This window comes from Corvus moneduloides, chromosome 21 (assembly GCF_009650955.1).
Source record: "Corvus moneduloides isolate bCorMon1 chromosome 21, bCorMon1.pri, whole genome shotgun sequence".
Taxonomy (NCBI): Eukaryota; Metazoa; Chordata; class Aves; order Passeriformes; family Corvidae; genus Corvus; species Corvus moneduloides.
The window spans coordinates 5,940,124-5,962,006 of record NC_045496.1 but is presented as its reverse complement, the minus strand read 5'-3'; the positions used below and the strand labels follow the sequence as shown (position 1 = coordinate 5,962,006).

Genomic DNA, 21,883 nt, shown 5'->3' with positions numbered 1-21,883 from the left:
TAAGAGCCGTGTCCCTGGGGGAGCCGTGTCCCTGTAAGAGCCGTGTCTCAGCGCCGAGGCTGCCCGAGCCTCTGGTGCTGCCGCGCTTGGAAGGTCAAAGGATTTGGGATCACACACAGCGACCCCACCACCTGCGCTACCCGCGCGATCAGAGGCAGCAGTCGGACACCACAGGGCAGAACGTGAGGCGGGTGTGCGGGACGCGCCCCGCAAAGGCGAGGGAAGCTGGGCTGGCCCCTCCCGGCATTTGCTCTGAGCTGTCGGGTCACTACAGCAGCAGGACAGCGTCAGGTGTCACACGGGGGCCGGGGTGTCCCGAGGCGAGGGCGTCCCAGAGGGGCCGGGCTCTCCCGCTGTGTCACCCCGGGGTGTCCCGGGGCGGAGCGGGGGCGGCCGGGGGCGGAGCCGCCGCCGCCCCCGCCGCTCCTGGCGGGCTGACGTGGCCCGGGCGCGGGGCAGACATGGCGGACGGCAGCAGGCAGAGCCGGTTGGCCGCGGCCAAGAAGAAGGTGAGGGGCCGGGGGTCCGGGCAGGACGGGATACGACATGACGGGGCTGGGGGCGGCTGCGCTCCGCGGGCCTCGTGCGGGCCGGACCCCGGGCCGGGCCGAGCGCGGCCTCCCCCGAGGGGCGCGGGCTGGGCCGCCGCCGCCCCCTCGCTCCGGGCCGGGCTGCGGTGGGGCCCCGGGAGCCCGCGGGTGTCCAGGGCTGCGGCCCGGCCTTCTCGGCGGGCGGGGCGAGGCCAGGCCTGGGTGGCTGCGGTGCTGTGAGGGTTGCCCCGGCTGGTGTGCGGGTGTCGTGTCTCTCCCCCCCCCCCCCCCCCACCCTCCGCCCCTTTTTTTTCCCCCCTCCCCCCTTTTTTCCTGTTTTTTCCCCGTATTTTTTCCCTCGGGGCGGCCCGGCTGCCTGCGTCCTGGCGAGATGCGCTTCTGTGTCAAAGTCACAGGAACGGGAAAGTGTCCTGGAGCAGTTCAGGCTTCCATTTTGAAATCCTACCACTAATGGGATCCTCCTTCGTCCTTCTCCATTCCCTGCTGCCCCGCCGTGCCCTGCCCGGGGTGTGCGGGCCGGGGGTGCCCCTATTTGTATAAACAACTGCCGGGACCGGCCGCTCTGGGGCTCGGGCGTGCAGCAATTGCACAGAAATGCCGGCAGACCTGGCGGGATTCGAGTTACATCTTATCAGACCGGCACTTCCTGGGCGAAGTGGATGCGATTAAAAAGTGTTTGTAGGTTGTTTTCCCCTTAGTTTGCAGTTGTTGCAGTGTCTACTGTGGAGATTGCAACTGTCCTTCATAAAATCTTTCATGGAGTGGAACATTTTACTAGCAGGCAGTGCTTTTTCACTTTGCATGCAGGATTAATTGCCCTTTATTAATTTTGCCTTATTGCTCTTACTTAAAACTCTAAAAATCCCCTAAACCAGTGCTTTCAATCTCCTTGTAGTTGCACTATGGAGTATCAAATAATTTCCCACGAACAGCATTGGCTGTAAACAAAAGTTGAATGCTTACAACTCTTGTCATAAACCCATCACTTCAGTCTTAATTTAGCCTTCTCTGGGCTTATTTTGATTCATGTTTTCCCCCCAAACGGATGAATTAATGGAAGAGCATTTCTCTTGTCCTTACACTTGATCTGTATTTTTACTCAGTGGAGTTAGGTTTTGAGGGATTTTTGGGGTTACAGTAGGCATATTCTGTTTGGACTTCACATTCTTCTTCTCTTCACAGCTGAAGGAATATCAGCAGAAGAACAGCCCTGGAGCAACTGCAGGAACTAAGAAAAAACGCAAAACTAAAGAAGGCAGCAGACCTGCAACTCCCACCACTGATGACCAGCAGCCTCCAGAGAATGTGAGTGTCTCATTCTTTCTCCCAAGTCATTTGTCACCTCCCTCTTCTTTGGTTTTCTGGACAATCTGACTGGAGCTGGGAAGTGGTTGTGCTGGGGTAAGAGCTGCGTGGTGTAGGTGCTGTATGAAGTGTGCTACAGGAGTTGGCAGCTGCCTGTTTGGGAAGGTGCAGCTGGTGATGGAGCCTGTCTGATGGTGCCCTGGGTGTGCACAGACCTGCTGGGCTGAGGTGTGTGGTCCTCATGAGCTGGACAAGGCTGGTTCCTTGGCTGCCTTGGATTGACGTTTCCTCTCTTTTCTTCTCTGAGCCGTTTCTCTTTCCCCTTTTCTTTCGCCTCCTGTAGATTCAGAACATTCTGAAGGTGCTGGTGTCAGACCTTAACCGCTCCAATGGGGTAGCCATACCCTCATTGGACAAGAGGAAGGTGAGGCAGTGCTTGTGTCCCTTGCAGTGACTCGCTCTCCCTCCCGCATGCTTCGGGTTCTGTTCACACTGAGCTCCATCTCTGGGATGGAGCCTTTTCCTCACACATCCATTGTCAGTTGCTTCAGTTTTGTTGCTGGTTTATTAACATGGAGCTCTTTGTTACCATTGCTCGTTAAGTGCTTGTTCCCTTCTGGTTTGCGTCAAAGTTAACACGTCAAAAAGTGAGCCTTGAGACAGCTGAGCTTGGAGGAAAACGGGAATTTGGGGTGAGGCAATAAACTCATTTAACAGCTGAGGAAAACTGCACTAGGAAGAGGTAGTGTTTCCATATTTTGTATTTCTCCTGCTCTGAGTGTCATTGCTTTGTTTCCTGGAGCTTGGTTTCTGAAGGGCACGTTTCTGCTCATCTCCAGGCAAGCAGCTGCCCTGGCTGGTTATTCCAGCCACTCCTTTTATGACAGGCAGTGAAGCTGGCACAGGTGATGTACAGTCTGGCAAGTACCAGGGGTTTAAATATGCTTAGGCAGGAAGTCAAATACTTCAAAGCCAGGCATGTCCAGGCTTTAGCGTCTTCACATTCCCAGGATCCTGAAGAGGAAAGGGCAGGAAGTATGCCAAGAAGCAAGACAAAGGTGTTTAGGAGCACACATAAACAAACAGCCTTTTAAAAATATTTATTTTCAGACAGTCAGTTTATTTAAAATAAGGCCCAAACTGTGATAGGAACTCAGAGAAATCAAATTTTGTAGCCCAGAATGTTTTTCCAGTTTTGTTGTACCAAAGCTCTGCTTTTCATTTTCACTTGCATCATTTTGGTAGCTTATTTCCCTACCATTGTTTCAATGTAGTTGTCATTAAGTAGCTCACTCTTATATTTACTGCATATCCATGTGTCTCCAGCAATAAATATAACTATAGTAATCATCTGGGGTACCTGACAGATGAAGTGAAACCACAAGGTGGAATGGAATTCCCTGTGAATTGCCTTTGTATCCTTTTTTCTTTTGTGTGATAATACATCTGACATGCAGAGTTCCACCAGCTGGACTGTGTTGTGTAGGTTTTGTACCAGCAGAACTCGAGTGATGTGAAGACACACTGCCAGCTTTGGGGTGCTGGGTGTACCTGTCCAGCCTCAGAAAACTTGTGTTGTGACTTAACTGTCACTGTTGTCCTGGGGACTGGTTTCAGTTAATACTTGTAAGCTCAGAGTAAGTTAAATATTGGAGAAAGAGACTTGTTTCATATTGGAGGGTGACATGAAGATAGGTGGTCCAGTGCTGTTGCTGAGGTGACATTAGCCTTGCAGTGAAGGCCTACATATGTCTACAGCTTAGTCATGTTCTGCAAAGGGAGAATTTATTACTCTATTCGTTCTTGTTTCCCCATTTTTTTTTTCTGTTTTCCTCAGAGATACAGTTTGATCTGATTGGCTATTATAGAATTTTTGGATTGTTGTGCCTGGGGTTTTAGGAATTATTTGAAAACTAATCTTTAACTGCAATATATAATGAAAGAAAGATTTCTCATTCCGGTTGCTGTCTTGTAAAAATCCTGAGTTAGGAAAATGCTGTTCAGAAACTTGATGCTAATAGGGCAGAAAAGCTGATCATTGGCAGCTGAGCAGCTGCTGCCATGGTGTTTCATGTGAAGCAGAGCCCTCCCTTCTCTCTCACTTCAGCCTTCTTGGCTCTGAAATACAGGAAAACCAGCTAAGTAGAAGCCTTTGTATGAAAACAAGTGGATCCTACTACATGCTAAGCTGAGCAGAATTACTGACTTTTTATTCTACATTATTAGAATGTCACAATGCATAATTTCTATATGTGTTTTGCTTCTAATGCTTTCTGTTTCCAACAAATTTGATTGTTCAAATAGTTTTGGGGTTTTTGAGAGTTTATTACAAAACTGTTCCTTATGAAGAAAGAAGGAAGGAGTTCTTGTGGTTAAGGCACATTACTGGTTTCTGCATCTTGGAAGTATTCGGCAGAAAGAATGTTCTGATCAGAAGAAATTATCATTTTGAGATGCAGTGGGGAATGAATTCCTCATTGTTCCTCTGATGTTTATACTGATGAGCGTGTGATTGATAAAAGTGAAGAGCCTTTAGCTGGAAGAAGTGAGGGAGTTTCTGACCTTCCTAATAAGCACCTAACATATATTGCTCCTTCAGAGCATCAGTACCTGTCCTGCTAAAAAGAAATTGAGAAAACTCTGCTTCCCTTTGTAGTCTTCCAACTTACTGCCTTCATTAAATCTGCCTTCACTGTTGCTGTTTTAACCTTGCCGCTGGATTAGTGAGTGAAGTGCTGAGCAGGTAAACAGGGAATGCCAAGAGAGATTTCTTGTTTCCTATGAATTATCAAGAAGGAAGTAACTGAAGTAAGAGGGAACTCTTCCAGGTGGAATTGCAGAGAGCTGCAGTGTATTGGTGGGGCTGAATGCTGAAAGATTATCTCATCTGTTTTGTTGTGTTTTTAAGTGATGACTTACCAGAGCTGGATGATGAAATCAATCAAATTGCTGTAAAACATGAGAGCACTGCTGGACCTTTATGGCTCTAGTGCTGTACAAGGAGATGAAATAGTCCAGTGCAGTGTGGCTTCGTAGAGGGGGCTGCAGATGCCATCCATCCTCCCACAAAGGCTGGGTGGGAACTTGCATTGCTGTCCAGAAATAGGTTTTTGGTGCTCCTCTTTTCTATTTAGATTCTTCTAGTCATGGGATCTATGGCTGCAGCAGGGCCACAGGGACCTGCACCCAGCCACCCTCCCTCTGGCCTGTTCATAAATGCCCTGTTTCTAAACTGGTGGGTCATGGCATGCCACAAATTTCATCGAATTTTAGACAGAGCATTTGAGTCTGACTAACCCAATTTTCAAGTAGTCACTCCCCTGTTCTTTTCCATCTTCATTTGCATACAGTGATCTGTGTTTTCCCCAGGAACACCTTGAAGGTGGTGCTTTTCAAAGTGCAGTGACATTTGGCTTTGCCCTTACTTGATTTTTGGTGAATCTTTTGCAGTGAATGTCGTGTGTGAACTTAAGAGTTTGGGTGACATTATTGCCCTGTGTTAAAAAAGGGAGTCGGATTATGGGACACTGGTCCTTTATGAAAGGACACACTCTGGGACGGTGTTTGTCTGTGGTTGATGCAGCCACCTCTTTGCTCTGGGGAGAACACAGGTTCCTTTCCACATGTTTCTTAATGACTGACTGTTCACATCTGTCTGGTTTTCACAGGCAGGTCACAAGGTGATGTGTTGGTGTGTGTGTTTGTTCATTGTGCATGAAGGCTGTAATCCTGTGCTGTGTTTTGTGACAGGCATACTTTGACAGTGATGTTGCCACTCGTAGTGCTGAACAGCTTGCTCCCGATGTCCCTGTGCTATCTAACAGCAACAGCCTCCCTAGTTGTGGTTCTGTTCTGCCTGCTCCTGAGAGCATGCAGCTGACACAGGTTTGTGACTTATCATCAATGCTCTACCATTGAATATTGGTTAGTGATGCCACATTAGTGTGGAGAAAGATGACCCTCATAAATGTGACTAGTTCAGGTTTTCTCCTCTTAAAAATACTACATTCTTCACTCTCCATGCAGTCATCATCTGTCTGTGAGAGTATACACGTGTCCCTGTGGCTTCTGAAGCTGTTTTTCTTCCCCTTCTCTCCTATTTCATTAGCAGAAAGTACCCTTAATAAGACAGGTCTCCAGTCCAAGCAATCTGTGTTTCCTTCCACTAATTAAAGATTCAGTTGAAGTTTTTTTCAGCAAAGTGTTGATTATCCTGATAAATAAAAACAGCAGGCATAAAGCCTGTTACACTTGAGTTTCTCTATTCCAGGAAACCCAGACTCACACCACTCAGAAATTGTGTAAGCCAGGGCTGAGTTGGTGGTTTTAAGTTCATCTTCCTTTGGGAAGCCAGTAATTACAGGAGCTGTGGAACTGGAGCCCAGGTTTAATCAAGTCTTAGTGACATATTCGTAAGTGTGACTCCCATCTTTTACAGGCTTGTAAGTTTTTATGTTTTAATCCACAGATGCATGAAGCTGAGGATCATAAAAATGCTTTGGATGAGAACAGGTGAGTGTCTGTGTTGGCTTTGCATCAGGATCCAGACAAATTAAGGTTTTATTCCTGCCCCAATGCTGTGCTGATTTGGGCAGCTCTCTGGGAGAGGTTTTCATTGCCAGGTCTTTGTTCCCAGGTCTTTCTCGTCAACAGAGGGTCTCCGTCAGTTGTCTGAACAACTCAATGGCCTGGTTTCCCAGGTACTCCTTTTCATCCATTTGTCCCATTAATTCTCTTGGTGTTTGATGTGGAACTTTAAGCAGACAGCTCAAGGAAACACTCTTCAATCTCAGAGACATCTGCAGCCATTCTAACCAATGTGATATTTAAACACTGAGGAGCAAAAAATCCTGGTTTAGGAATGTAAGATTTCAGCAGTAGGAAGAAAAGGAGAGTGGGATGAATGAATTGTACGTATTCATGGAAAGATGTACTCTTGATTTAGTGGAAAAGAATATGAAGTCAGTCTGAATAATTCACATCAGCTTGTCACAGGGGCAGCCGGCGTCTATCCTGAGCCAGAAAAGTGTTTTCTGTGCCTGTGTGTGGTCGTTTGAAGTGACAGGTGCTATAAGGAGTGTTACTGTTATAGTGGGTTCTTACCTAATAGTGATTTGTTGCCTTGGGGACTAAAACCGACTTACTTGATTTACTTCTAGTCTACATCGTATGTGAATGGAGAAAATGCTGTTTCTTCCACAAATATTAAGGAAATGGAAGTAAGTTGTTCTCAATCTGTCACGTTTTTTATTTTTCTTCTTAATTGCTGCTGTTGATCACTTGTTTGGATTCTGTGCTTGCAGCAGTGTTAGTGAGGCATAACTGAAGGCACAGGTCACATATATCACTGTGTAGTGTCACCTGGGGCTGTAATTGAGTAGTTGTGATCACAACAGTCAGAGGCAGGTATTGGAGGTGTTCCCAGTTTGGGGACGGGGGATAATCTGGCTTCCATGCAACTGCAGTTCTTATTTCTGATTCACTCTTATGTCAAAATGAGGCCTCAGCAGAAATGGCTAAAATAGGTTGACATCCCAGCTGCTTTTGTCAAAACCATAGATTTTGTTTTGTTTGGAGAATCTGATTATATCAAACTGTGATGATGATTTATTTTTCTGTCCTTTTTAATTATTGCTTTTTTCCTTCCCTCCTCCTCTTCTGCTCCTTCCTTTTTCTCCTATATGCATGTGCCCGTCAGACACGTTACCAGGAGCTGGCAGTAGCCCTGGATTCCAGCAATCTAACTAACAAACAGCTCGTTACAAAGATAGAGGAATTGGTAAGAAACAATCCAACCAACCAGTTTGACGCTGTCTTTGCTGCTCCTCCATGCTCTCTGGGTGTCTGCAAGGTTACGGGTTCCCTCATAGTGCCACAAGGAAGGCTGCTTACACAGCGCTTTGTATGGAACAAAATGGGCTGGATGGAAAACCTGTGAGAGGATCAAAGCCTAAGGCCACTTGTGAGTGTGGTGGCTCATCTGAGGAAGCAGAAACAGAGTTTTGTTGTTTCCATTTAAGTGTGCTCTGTTGATCTCCTCACACTGTCCCTGGATGATAAGCATCCTGATAAAACAGCTATTTCTGGTCCTGGTCTGAATCCTTGAAATACAGAATTCTGGTGCTGGCAGCAGTGTGAAAACCTGTTTCTGCAGGTGGTGATGCTGTTCTAAATATATCAGCAGAGTGGGAGCAATAGGTCCAAGAGAGCCTGGGGCTGTTTTCTGATCATATCCTCAGCTTCTCTTAGCACAATGAATGAACTGCTTTGTCCTGTGGCCTGCATGGATTCCTGCTGCTGCTTTTCAGCCTTCAGCCTTAACACTGCAAGAAATGCAGCTAAGCGGATCTGTTCCAGGCTGAAAAGAGCCTTTCTTGTGTGAAATACTTTCCCCCATTTTGTTCCTCTCTAAAACTAGACTTTTCCCAAAGTTCAGCATTTCCCAGTGTACCCCATGACCCCTCTTTTTGTTTCATTTTTGGTTTTGGGTTATTTTTGTTCTGTTCTGTTTAATTTTGTGTTTTAGTTGGGCTGCAGAGGTACAGTGCGTTGCCCACCTAGGATTCTCATTGTTTGCCAGCTTTTCTGTTTGTCTGGAACTCTGTAGGGCCTTTGCTGCATTTGTGCTCTTGCCTTTGCTTTTCCTGGTTATGTTGTGTGCTGGCATTGCTAAAATCAAAACCTCATCACCCTTCCATCTGCAGTTGTGTTTCAAAATGTACTGAGGTAGTAATGGTAATAAAGAAACAGCTTGGCCAATATTAATCATTTGGGAAGGGGAAAAATACTATTTATGTAGTTACTTAAGAGGCATCTGTGAGAAAACTGCCAGGGGGACAAGAGTAGCAAAGGGCGAACAGGGTTTGGTGGCAGCCGGGGCAGCCTTTGTCCCATTCACACCTCCAGATGCACTTTGTGCAGTCACAGCTCTCCAGTACTTCACCCATAAGACTGAAATTGGCTGGGACAGAACTATCCCTTTTCTTGCATCTGGCTTCAGCTCTGTCTCATACCACCTTGGTGGGATCCTGCCAACGTACGTGCGGCACTGCATGACTTAGAGGCCCCGTTGCTAACGGGATAGAGGTCTAAGGAATCACGTAAAGGAAAGGACTTTTGGTTTGGGATTTAGGTATTTATTTTTAATTGAAAGCATTTTTGCTAACACACCAGTTTGACTATGATTAATTGCATAGATGTGGGATATTGCAAGTTTAAACTGAAGTTGCTGGATGCTCAGATAGGAACGTAGAGGAGTTTCAGCAGAGGTATTGGGGGAGAACTGTGATAATGTACTGGACAATGAAAAACATATCACATGCAATAGTGAAGGGAGCCCCAAATCTCTTACTTTTAATAGCTAAGATGAACTTCCTAATCTTCTACAGAAATGGAAATTCTCTTTGCATTAACTGGGCGTATATCCTACTTCATCAAAGTGAAAATGTGTTTCAGCAGTATGAGAATATTCTCTCTTAATATTGGTGCATCAATTTTCTTCCACAGAAACAGCAGAACCAAGAAGCAGTGAATCAGCTGGAGAAGGTAAAGTGTGTCCTATTTTTTGATAGATACAGAAATAGGTATCTGTTTCTCTGAGGAGTAGAAAACACAGTGGATTGTGGCACAAGTGTACGTGATCTTGTCTTAGCTTCAGTTTTAATTTGTAGCATAAGGTTGAATATTTTGACTTCATGAGTTGGGCCTGCATTCTTATTTTGACCAAAGCTAATATTTAAATGCTCAAGTTGGAGGAGTACAGTGGGGGCAGAAGGTTACAGTTTGGGTCCTTGCCAGGAGCTTCCATTCCAACACTGCCACGTGTGTGCTGCAATGATTGCACTTGCTATCACTGCTGGTCTGGGATGGAAAAACGATTAGGTAGCTCAAATAATGGAAGATTAAGCGTGTCTTTAAAAATACTGGTATCATTTAGATGCTAGAAATAGTACCAATGAATTCCTGCTTTTTTAGTTTGACATAAAACAAGGGTTAACTAGCTGCATGTTTGTGCTGACCAAGCATTATTTGTTTCTACAGGAAAAGAAGGAGTTTGAACAGAAATTTTCTAAAGAGCAAGCAGCATTGAGGGAACAGTTACAGGTAAGGCAGAGCCTCCCTTACAGTAATATCACCTGACTTCTGCTGTTTTTTGGATTACTGAGCACTCATAGTCCTTATCCTTGAAGCCAGAAGTCCATTCCTTTAGGAAAACTGCGAGTGTCAGCCAGACTGTACTTAACTGCAAGAGCTCTTTACTGAATTGTCCTTTCGTGACAACAGTGATGTTGCAGTGGCAAGCAAAGAAGTTCTGCACTGAGCTGATTTTCCTTTCCCAAAGGTTCATATCCAGACTATTGGAATTCTCGTTTCTGAGAAATCTGAGTTGCAGACAGCCCTTGGCCATACTCAGCAAGCTGCACGGCAGAAATCAGGTACGTGACTGTCTCTGCAGCTCAAGCTGGTGGTTGAACTGTGGGTGTCAAGTCACAGGCACGAACAGTTGCTGGCAGCCAGCTCACAGCACTCCCCGACTCCTCCGTGAGCAGCCTTTGGCACTGGCACTGCTGCTGTCATCATAGCTGCCCCCAAATGGGAGCATGTTGGCCTCACAGCAGTTGAGGTTGTTTTGTGCATCACTAAAGCCTTGTCACCTCTCTTGGGCCTGGTTACTACTCCAGACTGTTCCTTTCTGATACTTTAAAAACTTTGTTCCTCTTTTCCACCCCACCTCCCACACAGCTTTCATGTTAATCTAGGTCTTACCTGAGCCTTTTATTCTGAACTAAATTTGAGCAATGTATTCTAATAGGAAAAAAAAACCAACCCAGACAACATATTGTCTATTGTTCTGCAAAGGAAGTTTCATCATCTGCCTCTAAAGTGAGGCAGGTAGAGAGAGAGCTGTGCTCCCAGGGCTGTTAGTGAATGATCTGTAGAGCCAGGAGTGGAGCCAGCTCTGCTGATTTACAAAGCTCTGTGCTGCCTGAAGAGCTTGTTGACAAAGTAGAAAGTGCTGTTCAGCCAGTTCCAAAATGCTCTTTGTGATCTAGCCTCAACTGACTGTGCTCTGACTTGTCCAGGAGAAGCTGAAAGCCTTGCTGCCCGTTTACATTCGTCTCGCCAGCGGGTCTCGGAGCTGGAGCGCACTTTGTCCTCCATCTCCATGCAGCAAAAGCAGTCAGAGAAGGTAAGAGTCAACTCTGTTTATGCTTAACCAGCAGTTCTGCCTTTGGCTGTTTGCTTATTACTACACTGCTGCAATGTCTGCAGTCCCTGCTTGGAGAAGAGGCAGAAAATCAACCTTGTTAATTATCCTTGTAAAGCCCTGTATTCCCCATGATCAAGGCAAACTTCATTCAAGTTTCTGTGACTAAATCATACGGTCCAGTTGGTGTCTTCAGATCTGGCACCTCACTTCATTAGTCTGGCAGTTCCACACAAGAGAGAGACTTTGTCCCAGAAATCTCCATTAAACACACACTTCAGAATTGATGTTAAGCCAGAAGTTTGCAGAAATACTTGTAGCATCACATTTGAAAAGACTGAGCAGACTTATTCCTGGCAAATTCAGGAGGTTCTAAGCATACCTGTCCTGAGGTTTTTGCTAAAGTGGTGACTTTTTCTGCTTTAGCTGATCTGTTAAAGATGAAATGAAGTATTTTTTAATATCTTATTTGTTTGTTTGAAGTCTGTAGATGATTCAGTAATTTCCTTTTTCTCCAGCATAATAAAGAGTTAGTGAAGGAGCGAGACAACCTGAAACTGGAACTGTACAAACGAAGGTAAGTCCCTTCTGCTCAGTACTGCAGAAGAGCCCCAAAACATTACAAGTGGCAGAGACCACAGCTGGTGACTCGGGAGGCCAGACATTCCATTAAAAAAAAAAGTAGTCACTAGATGTGATATTTCTGTGATTCTAGATGCCAGGAAGCACTGGTTTGTAGATTTATGACCTGGACATCAGCAGACCCAGAGCCACTTTAATTTTTTGTTTGTTTTAGCAAAAGTAGTGAGGAAATAAAACAGCAGAATTCAGAGCTGTCGGAGAAGGTTCACTCTCTGGTGTCCCAGAACTCAGCTATGAAGTTGGATGTGGAAGATTTGCAGAAGAAATTGGAAATGGCTGAACTGATGATTCAACAGGTGAGGGCAAATGACACGGATGACACTGCTACACTTCCTTCTGAGACAGGGGGCAAGAGTTAACTCCTGGCTTTAAGGAAGGCTCAATCTCATCAAGACATCCTCCTAGAAAAAAGCTTTCAGTGAGGCCTCAGAGGAACAGAAAGTTTGTATTCCCTAGGGAGCTGGAGCTGTAAATTGATTGAAAAGCACACATTGATTGAAAAGCAATGTTGCATTAGTCTGCTAAAACTGTTGTACAGTGAGACAGGGTGAAATGTGGAAATACAGTGACTGTTCTGGTTGTGTCTGTTCAGGATTTTGGTTACTCAGTTGTGCAGTCTCACTGAGTAACGAGCTGAGTAGGGGGGGTGTTTGTACCCACCAGTGGAAGGTGGTGAATTGGACAGTGGCAGCTTGAAGTCAGCTGGGGAAAGAGTGCATGGAGCCAGCTGTTAGCAGGTCAGAGGGCAAGCTTGGTGTAACCCTGAGCCTGGGAGGGAAGAAAATGCTCTTTTTTTTATTCCTAGACTGTGTCTTAAGTTACCCTTGAAATTAAGCCAACTGCTGCTCTTCTGGGAAAAGTGCTGTGCCTCAGCTGAACCAGCCTTGCTGCTCAGTCCACTGACATACTTCAGACACTGGCTTTAAATTCCTGACATGTCTGACAACTTTTAAGGTCACAGCTTTTATACCATCTGATCTGGCTGTATAGTGCAGACTCTGGAAATGCACAAAATTTCTGAGCCAAAGTTTGATTGAATCCTATTTTCTTAATTAAAAAAACAGTAAATGTAAAATTGGTAGGGAGGAGCTGCCCAATTCAGCCTGTTTTACAGGACTAAAATCTCAGCTTTTTGTTTTTAATCCCCCTATTTTTTTTTCCCACACTGAACTTCACTATGAGTTGGAGCACTTTAAAGAACTATAGAAGGTTACAACATAGATCATGTGGCAGGTTACTCCCAGGGGAAAGGCTGTGCAGGAATTGAGTATTAACATTTTGCCTTAGCTTTCTGATTTTTATTAACAGTTCTCAAGCCAGGGAGGGAGTCTGGATGCAAACCAGCAGCTGCAGATGGCTCTGGAGGAGAAGGCGAGCCTAGAAACCCAGGTAGCTCAGGTAAGAGGTTGTATGAAATATCCAAATCTTGATGTCCGTAAGGAAACTTGTGGGGCAGAAAAATGTAGTCTGAGCTTTGCACTAACACTGGTTTCTTCAAGTTTTATCCCTTAAACCGAATTTATTTAGCCAATAGGATTTTGTCTGATTTTGACTTGAACAGCTCTCAGAGTCACTTCACCAGCTGCAAGCAGAAAGAGATCAGTATGTGGAGAAACTGAGGGAGGAGGGGAGCGTTTGGCAGCAGCGGGTGCAGCAGCTCTCTGAGCAGGTAACCCCAGGGGCAGCATCCCAGCTCTGGACAAACATGGGCAGCAAGAAATGCCCCATGAACATTGTTGTAATTTTCACTTGTGTGGCCTTGCAGGTCCACACAATGGCAGAGGAGAAGGAGAAACACATGGCCAAAATTCAGGAGCTGGAAGACAATGTTACAGAGCTGTTGAGCACATCAGGTAGGGCTTCCAAGGTGGGGCTTCTCACTGCAGAGTGGAGCTGGATAACTCTGTCCTGCTGTGCAGATGCTTCTGCACAGGAGGTGCAAGTAGGTCTGATGCTGGGAAGGCAGCTGGAGACCAGGTGACCCTAAGAACCCTCTTCTCCTGGGAAACAGCAAGTGAACTCTTGCAGTGAATGGACCAGCAGCCTGGTTATGTCTGTAGTATTGGCCTGACTGTACTGTCAGCCTCTCTGGCACAGGAGTTTGGGAAGGCAGGATGCTCCTGCTAGGGCTGTGAAGGAGTCAGCAGCAGACAGCAGGATGCTATGCTTGGGTTTGGGGTAGGTTTGCTCTTTGTTCCTTTCAGTGCTGTGCTGGATACTGCAGCTGGTGATCTCTTCTGGGTCACAGAGCCGTATGGGCTGGGGTGTGCTTTGTGTACCCAGCAGGGATGTGTCTCACCCAGCCATTTTCTGTGTGACTGAGCCCCTTCTGACTGCATTTCCTCAGTAGTGAAGCCCATGGATATCGAGCTTCCCTCACCCCCGGGGCCCACGGCAGCTGAGCTCAGTCTGCAGGAGGAGATCCAACGGCTGCAGCAGGAGAAGGAGGAGCTGCACGGGCAGTACCAGGCCCAGGTCCGTGACAATGAGCAGCTGAGCCACCTCAACCGGGAGCAGGAGGAGCGGCTGCTGGAGCTGGAAAAGACTGTGCAGCGCTACAGCGAGGAGGCTGTGGACAGGCAGCAGATCCTGGAGGACATGCAGAGTGATAAGGCCACAATCAGTAGGGCACTGAGCCAGAACCGGGATCTGAAGGAGCAGCTGGCTGAGCTGCAGAATGGGTTTGTCAAACTGGTAGGTCTCTTCCATGCATCTTTTCTCACTGCTTCCCTCACTGGTGCAATCCTTTCGTAGCGCAGATGTTAAAAACTGGCAGCAGCATTATCCCTCTCTTATCCTCTGAGACTGTGGCTGCTCCATCCTCTGATTCATAGTGCCATACCAGGAGGTTCCCTCCAGTTCCTTACTCCCTCAGGTGCTCTAGCAGATAAACCAATATCTTTGTCCAGAACTGTTTCCTTTTCCTTCCCATCCCCTGCCAGTCAGGCCGTTTCTGTCCCTGGGTATTCCTCCTGCCCTTTTACCTGAAGATATCCATTTCCTGTTCCCTATATTTGCCCATGAGGAAGTTCTCAACAGTATTCTCTCCTGCTGCTGTCATTCTTACCTATCCTGGAGCTCTTACTTACTCCTTACTTGGCTTACTCTTGCTTTGCTTCTTTCAATGTAACACCTTCCCCTCTGGGGCCCTAGCAGACTGACACATGGTCTAGCTGTTGATTTTTTTTTTTTCTTTAGTCCTTTTTGAACTCCTTGTTTTTGAATGTCTGTGGCTCTCTTTGGGATATTCATACCACCCATCTGCTTTGGAGCTGACAGGCTGCATGATGTACCAGGCCTCTTGGTACTGTCCCAGCACTGATTCCCCTGCCTCTTTCCTTGCTCTTCTCCCATCTTCTGAACCTTTCTGTGAGTTATTTACTGTCCTAAACAGTCAATTTATGGCCCTCAGTTACAGTTCAGAAAAACACAAGGGATGGCACCCTGTTGTACTGGGAACTAACGTGTTTTATTGAGAGCCTGTTTCATGGTGGCTGGGGCAGTTTCCTTACACAGTCATGTTTGTCTTGCAGACAAATGAAAACATGGAGGTTACAAGTGCCCTACAGTCAGAGCAATACGTAAAGAAAGAGCTGGCCAAGAAGCTTGGGCAGCTGCAGGAGAACCTGGGGGAGCTCAAAGAGACGGTGAGCACCAGCAGTGGAATGGCAGGGCTGGATTGTGCAAATTGCTGGCAACTTCCCAGACACTGATGTAAGCATGGAAATGGATATTGTAAAGATCCAGCTGGGAGCCTTCCCCTGTCATCTGCTGCCTGATGTGGGAGACCAGCATATGGGGGCAGATGGTGGCTGCCTGCCTGGTTGGTGGCTTTGGGGCAATGGTTTACAGTTTGGATCATGTCACACGGATCAGCTTTTCAGGCAGAAAGGGTTTGATGTGGTGGTTTGGTCTTGTTCTCTCAGCTGGAGCTGAAGACACAGGAGGCCTGTGGCCTGCAGGAGCAGCGGGACCAGTGCTACAGCCACCTGCAGCAGTATGCCCTGGCCTTCCAGCAGCTCGCTGCTGAGAAGGACGAACTGCACAAGCAATTCCTGCTTCAGACACAGCTCATGGACCGCCTGCAGCATGAGGAGGTCCAGGGGAAGGTGACAGTGGAAATGCACCTGAAAGAGCTGCAGCAGACCAAGGTAACAGTAAAAAGGGACAAGATGGGAGGTAATCATTGAGCGAGAGATTTGGCCAGTCCCTTCCACCCTGGGCTGTTCTGTGATGCTGAGATTACACCCTGTGCCCTACGAGTGATACCTGTCTGGAGCTGAAGTACTGCTTGTATGTTTGTGTGTGTGGTGCTACTGTCTGGAGTGAGTGTTAGCAGTCTGGCTTGTGCAGGTTTTTGTGATCCTCTGCTTCTCCCTTGCAGGAAAGTCTAGAAGCTGTAGCCAGAGAGAACAAAGAGCTGCAGGCCCAGATCAGTCAGCTAGCAGCAGAAATGGATGGCAGAATTTTGCACCAACTGGAGGGTGAGTGGCTGTATCAGGGAGGAGGCAGAGCTGGGTTCTCTGCAGCATTGCCTCCTTGTTCACCGTCCTCCTTTTACAGAAGGGGATGAAGCAGTGACTGAAGAAATCCAAAAACCTTCACTTGTGATCCCAGAGAAGTTTGAAAGCCATGAAGAAATGGTGAGTCTTAATGGATAGAAAAGCCTTTGGTTTTAGTTCTAAGCAAATATCTAGAAAAAGAAACCAGTTAAATTGCAGAGACGTTTATCAGCTGTTATCCTACCAGCTGAGTGCAGTCATGAGGGAAATGCAAAAGTTCCTTGTGCACAGCAGCAAGAAGCCAAGACTTCTGCAGCATCCCTGCAAAACAGGTTGGAAGTCTGGCAGTGGTTTCCTTATGATAACTCAGCTGGCAGAGCAGCTCTTTAATGGGGCTTTGATGATGATGGTCTCTTTAGCTTGGAAGGCAATTTGGAAATGGTGTCAAATATCTACAAGATTTATCTGCAAGTACAGTCATATTACTGCAGTCAAGCAGCTCTCAAGGGACCCAGTTTTTAACCTGCACTGATTGGGAGCGAGAAGAGGCAGTAGCTGCTGCCTGGCTTAGTAACAGGGCAGTCACATAGTTCTTGGTTTCACACCCATAAATAAAACGGGGTAAACTGTTACTCTGTCCTGAGATGCACCATAGATCCTGCTGAACACAGGGGAAGCACTAATGTCCACACTCTGAAATTCTTCTTAGGTTACTTTTGTGACCTCTGCCATGTACCAAGTGGAGCAGGAGCGACAAGATCTGAGGAAGCAGCTGGCTGCTCAGAAGCAGCAGTGCAGAACCCTCCTGCAGCAAATTGCAGCTCTTAGGCAGGAGCAGCAACATCACATCACACTGGATGGAGGTAAGATCTCGGCACAGTTTGGGGACAGTGTGACCATGAGGTGCTGGGCCAGCTGGCCATGGCTGCTCTGAGACAGACCTTTGGGTCTGTGAGTGTGTCCTGCCCCAAGAGAAACTGTAAATTGCACACATCCCTTCCAGGCTCCATTATGGATACTGTTCCAGTGGAGGTTCATGAGGCTTTGAAAACTGCCATGGACAAGCTACAGGTAAGCAAAGCATCTCATGTTGTTTCAGCTCTACTACACTGTTCAGCCAGACTTGGATCCAGTGTCAGACACAACACAAACAGGTTGTAGGGGAATAAGCAGCAGACGTTCCACAGTAAGAAGCTCCATCCTAAAAAGCTTGCCCACTGCTTGGTTGTAAAGGAGCAGGATTTGTTCCCCAGGCTCAGACCAGTGTCACAGGGGTGTTACCTTTAGCACAGGTGTTGTCTGTACATGAGCAGCCCAGCTGACCACCCCCACTTTGTGTGTTCAGTTGCGTTTCACAGAGCTGATGCGTGAGAAGGCTGATATGAAGGAGCGTCTGGAGGAGCTGGAGCACCGCTGCATCCAGCTGTCTGGAGAGACTGACACCATTGGTATGTTTAGGCAACACCAGCACAGGCTAGAGCTTGCTCAGTGCCTTATTTATGTGGGGAGCAGAAGGTCCCCAAACAGCTTTTGGAGCTGGAGCCCTCAAACTACCAAGCCCTTCATGTCTCCTACTGCTGCGTATCTGGGCTAGGTCTCCACTCCAGGGCTGGATTTCCTGGGTCCTCATGCCTCGTACTTCACTATAGGGCTTGTACCCCAATCTTGCAGACACTCCTGAGGCTTCTCTTGTGTTCCAGGGGAGTACATTGCACTCTACCAGAGTCAAAGGGCTATCCTCAAACAGCGGCACCAGGAGAAGGAGGAGTATATCAGCAGGTTGGCTCAGGATAAGGAAGAGATGAAGGCAAGGAATCCTTTCTGTGGTACTATTCCAACCAGGGTGGGCCTGGGGAGCACTTTCAGAGTGCAAACCTTTGTGCGTTTGTTTGCTAATTTTGTGACAGGAATAGGGCCGCAAACTGCAGTGGCATGTTTGTGTGCGTGTTTCACGGGCTTTCCTTTACTTTGGTGCAGATGAAACTACTGGAACTGCAGGACTTAGTGATGCGCCTGGTCAGGGAAAGAAATGAATGGTACAGCAAGTATGTAGCAGCTGCTCAGAACCCAGAGTTGTTGGCAAGCCAGCCTGAAGGTGTGCTTCCAGCAGAGAGGCGCATGGAGCTGAACGCCACCGATGGAGCAGGTAAGCTGCAGCCAGGACAAGCTCTGTGCAGGGGGAGCAGCCCCGGGTCTCAGCCTGGTGTGTGGACGGGAGGAGTTACCTGCCTGCCTTGTCTGTGCTCCTTGCAGGGTTACGAGAGGTCAATCTGTCAGATGAAGCAGAACAAGAGGCTGCTGTTCTTCACCAATCCGGTTTCCCCCCTGTTGACAGTAAAGCTTCTCAGCCAAACCAAGAAGACCCCACGGCAAAGCAAATAATGCAGCTTCTCAGAGAAATCCAGAACCCTCAGGAGAGGCTGGGCTCCCTGCTGGAAAACCCGTGCATTCCCTTCTTCTACCGTGCTGATGAGAACGATGAGGTCAAAATCATGGTGGTTTAAGTGGTGCTAAATCTTACTGATAGCAACTTTCTACGGGCCTGAAAGGACTTGATGGACTTGTATGTGCCCATACCTCTGCTCAGTGCCCCTGGTGAGAACAGATTCCTAAAGACATCAGTAAAGAGAGATTGTATCAGATGGAACTCAAGCATCAGACCTCATCTTCTCTTTCTCTTTTCTCTGTTACTTGGTGTGCTTGGAGTACAGGCAGACTCTTAACTCATCCTGGGAGGCAGCTGGTGCTGGGTGCTGGCACATCACCTAGGCCAGGCCCAGACTGGGGGCAAAAGGAGTCCATGACTTTGGGCAAAATGACTTAATCCCTTGTCCCAGATTCTGCTGTCACAGCAGCTTCACACGGTTCTGATCCATCACTCATGCCTGTCATCAGCTCAGTTCCTTCCAGGGCTCCCAAAGTAACTAACTGTTCTGGTAATGGACTCTTTGGACTCTCAACAGGTTGGGTTTGTTTTCATACTACGTATCCTAAACTCTCCCTCCCGGCTGCAGCCCTGCCTCTTGCACCTGTATTTCAGAACAGGCCCCCAGCAAGCAGCTCCTTGGCAGCACAGCCCTGTCTGTTCTCATTGCCAGGGGAAGGGACCGATGGGAGCCTTGAGGGGTCTTTTGGTTACTTGACAAAGCTTTATGTGATTCTTGGGAGTGGGATGGAAATGTAACTGCACTTTGAAGGATGATGTGTTTCACTTGTATGTGTCTGAAGGTTTTATTTATTTTAAGAAATGGGAGAAATAAGTAAAAGGAAACCACTTAATAAACATGCTTCGTTTTGAATTTCTGGACTTTAGGGATTCTAGTTCTCCATCCCTGGTCTTTCCTCTTCTCCCATTTTAGTAAGGAGTGCAGGAGATGAGTGGAAACCAAGATCCTACAGCCCATGTTTAAGGTCCTGGGACATACAGCAGCAAGTGTGGTAGTACCTGGCCCTGCCTTGAAGCCATAGCCCTGATTCTAAGGAGCAAACAGAACATGGAGGGAGGAGAGCACTCCCTGAGCAGCAAAACAAATCTCCTGGCTGTGGAAGTGGTGAAATACATGTGGATACCCTGCAAATGAATCTGCCTTCAGGCATGAACTGCCTGTTCTTAGGATGGGTGGTGTCAACAGTGGAGTTTGGAGGGAAACCACAGGGGAGGTTAAAGGGACCTGATGATCGGAGCTGTGTGATCAAACACAGGAATTTGGGCTGGTGCCTGAAGCAGCATCAGCTTGCCTCCCTGTTAACCTGACGAGATATGAGATGCAAGCACAGGGACACAGATTTGTGTCTGTTCAACAGGAGAGATGGTTCATTTCTTCATGTCCAAATTGGTGAAGCTTTACACCAGCATAGCACAGAGCTTTTCTTTTACTGGCAAAGGCAGATCATGTGTGGGTTGGTTTTTTTAAATGGTTCCTACCTTGATATTTCCAAATACAATTGAAAAAAAGGGACACACAGCCCAATCAATGCTTTCCTGTGAGCCCCCAGGGGAAGCTGGTTTTTGAACTTGTTTATTTAAATAGCATGAGTAGTGTCAGTCTCCCCTCAGCACAAGTGGTTGGGCTTCCCAGCTCCCCAGAGCATGAGGTACATACATACTGTATCTGTGTAAAATGGTGTATATTCCTTGAAGAGAGACTAAGCCTGTTCAGTGTTTATTGCCTGCTCAGGCTATTCATGACTCTGTAACATAACTAATAGGGAAAGGGCCATGATTTAATACAGAGCATTATTGTAAATGGAATAAATATTTATTGGGTGTTTACTCTAGAACCGTGAAGGAGACGAGACCAGTGACGAAGGTCTCTGGTCTGTTGCAGAGGTGACTTAACCCTCTTACGAATTTGCTTTCTGAATAAACTTATTCAGAGGAGCACTGACTAGAGGTATGTCTTCTGCACAGATCACCTTGAACTTTGGCCAGAAAAAGAGAAGAATGAATTTTTTATTGAAAGCACATGCCCTGACAGTGCTATATACCCTTTTCACTGAGCTATCATGAATGTTTTCTGTACAGACTGCTGACAAGCCTGAGAGGTGGCTCTTGGCTAGCATTTCACACCCAGACCCCAGCTTCAGATTAATTTTTTGCCCTGACCCCTTTCAGGAGTGATTCCCTGACCTCACCTTTACTCAACATCCACTTGCTGTGCTCCACAAGCAGCATAGGCAAAAATCCCTTTTAAGAAGCAATTCATGTGCAAACTCCCCCCTTCTGTATGCCCCACATCTGAAGCACCTCTACACAATTTCTTCTGCACAGGGATTTACCTTTCTGCACCTGACAAGCTGTTTCACTCTACTGCAGCTCCTGGACACTCAGTGCTGATGCAGATCTGCTTCACCTTCCCTATCAGCCCCTGATTGCATGTACAGCTTGTTAACTCTGTGGGATGAAAATATCAGGTTATAATAAAACACAGCTTGAAAACCACCCAGAAAAAAAGCAAGAGAAAGAGAGATGGTTTTATTCTAGTCATGGAGACCTTCATTATACAGAAATGAGAGTTTATTTCATCCAATAAACAAGTGACAGGTAGATCACAAACTGCATCACAGCTACTACCAGCACTGAGACAGTTCACCCACAAGTCTGGGGTAATACAATAACCCAACTGCACACAGCAGAGAATTTAACAATTAGCTCAAAAACTCAACATTGGGATTTGGTTAACTTTTTGGATGTGTGTGTATATATATATGTATATAGATATTCTTTTCCTACTTAAGTATTTCCTAAAATTCACATGGAAGCACAAATGGCTTTTAACACCTGGACATATATAGATTTTTCATCTTATATATATATTTATAGATATTTATAACAGTAAAGATATGTTTCTCATTACTACAATATACTTGTTTAACTCCTTTAAGCAGCTGGGAAAAAAAAAACCAACAAAAAAAACCCCCAAAAACGGTTTCACTACAATCACATCTGATATGTGTGTGTCACAAATTACAAACAAAACAAGCCATGTGTGAGGTTTGAGTCAGACCATTCCAGGACAGAACAGCTAAGAGGCAGGCAAAGAGTCTCAGAGGGAGCAGGCCTACATGTCAAATGGTGGTTTTGGACTCTCCGGGCGGGCGGGACTGGCCTTACCCGGCCGGCTGGAGGTTAAAGACAAGAAAAACAAAGAAAAAGGAAAAGGGAAAGGGAAGGA

General features: G+C 46.7%; 2 protein-coding genes across 10 annotated transcripts in view; one reads left to right on the top strand and one right to left on the bottom strand.

Moving 5' to 3' along the window:
* Positions 1-407: 407 nt before the first annotated feature.
* GOLGA2 (golgin A2) lies at positions 408-21,875 on the top strand. Of its 6 annotated transcripts, none has more exons than XM_032130985.1 (28): positions 408-509; positions 1,734-1,856; positions 2,200-2,280; positions 5,607-5,741; positions 6,325-6,368; positions 6,493-6,556; positions 7,016-7,075; positions 7,555-7,635; positions 9,363-9,401; positions 9,897-9,959; positions 10,198-10,291; positions 10,940-11,046; positions 11,583-11,641; positions 11,861-12,002; positions 13,015-13,104; positions 13,268-13,375; positions 13,472-13,559; positions 14,057-14,400; positions 15,240-15,353; positions 15,633-15,857; positions 16,091-16,190; positions 16,270-16,349; positions 16,918-17,071; positions 17,212-17,279; positions 17,554-17,656; positions 17,909-18,015; positions 18,186-18,354; positions 18,462-21,875. In XM_032130985.1, exons 1-28 carry the CDS (start codon positions 462-464, stop codon positions 18,710-18,712), a joined length of 3,141 nt encoding a protein of 1,046 aa, XP_031986876.1. In that variant the 5' UTR covers positions 408-461; the 3' UTR covers positions 18,713-21,875. The 6 variants fall into 6 exon arrangements, with proteins under 6 accessions (XP_031986876.1, XP_031986875.1, XP_031986877.1 ...); XM_032130984.1 differs by having other exon boundaries at positions 14,054-14,400; XM_032130986.1 differs by lacking the exon at positions 2,200-2,280 and having other exon boundaries at positions 14,054-14,400.
* Positions 21,165-21,883, bottom strand: part of DNM1 (dynamin 1) — a 66,379-nt gene continuing 65,660 nt past the window's right edge. For all 4 annotated transcript variants that reach the window (XR_004244095.1, XM_032131002.1, XM_032130993.1 and 1 more), the window contains one exon: positions 21,165-21,830. Coding sequence is in view for 2 of the 4 variants with exons in the window: in XM_032130993.1 (XP_031986884.1) it covers positions 21,770-21,830 (61 nt within the window). In the remaining 2 variants the exon portion in view is untranslated. The remainder of the gene's footprint in view (positions 21,831-21,883) is intronic.

Bases quoted from the DNA above. Each gene is read 5' to 3' on its own strand.
- GOLGA2 (XM_032130984.1), top strand. From the start codon at position 462: ATGGCGGACGGCAGCAGGCAGAGCCGGTTGGCCGCGGCCAAGAAGAAG. The intron at 13,560-14,053 runs GTAGGGCTTCCA...GCATTTCCTCAG, and splicing joins AGAGCTGTTGAGCACATCAG to TAGTGAAGCCCATGGATATC. The intron at 15,354-15,632 runs GTGAGCACCAGC...TTGTTCTCTCAG, and splicing joins TGGGGGAGCTCAAAGAGACG to CTGGAGCTGAAGACACAGGA.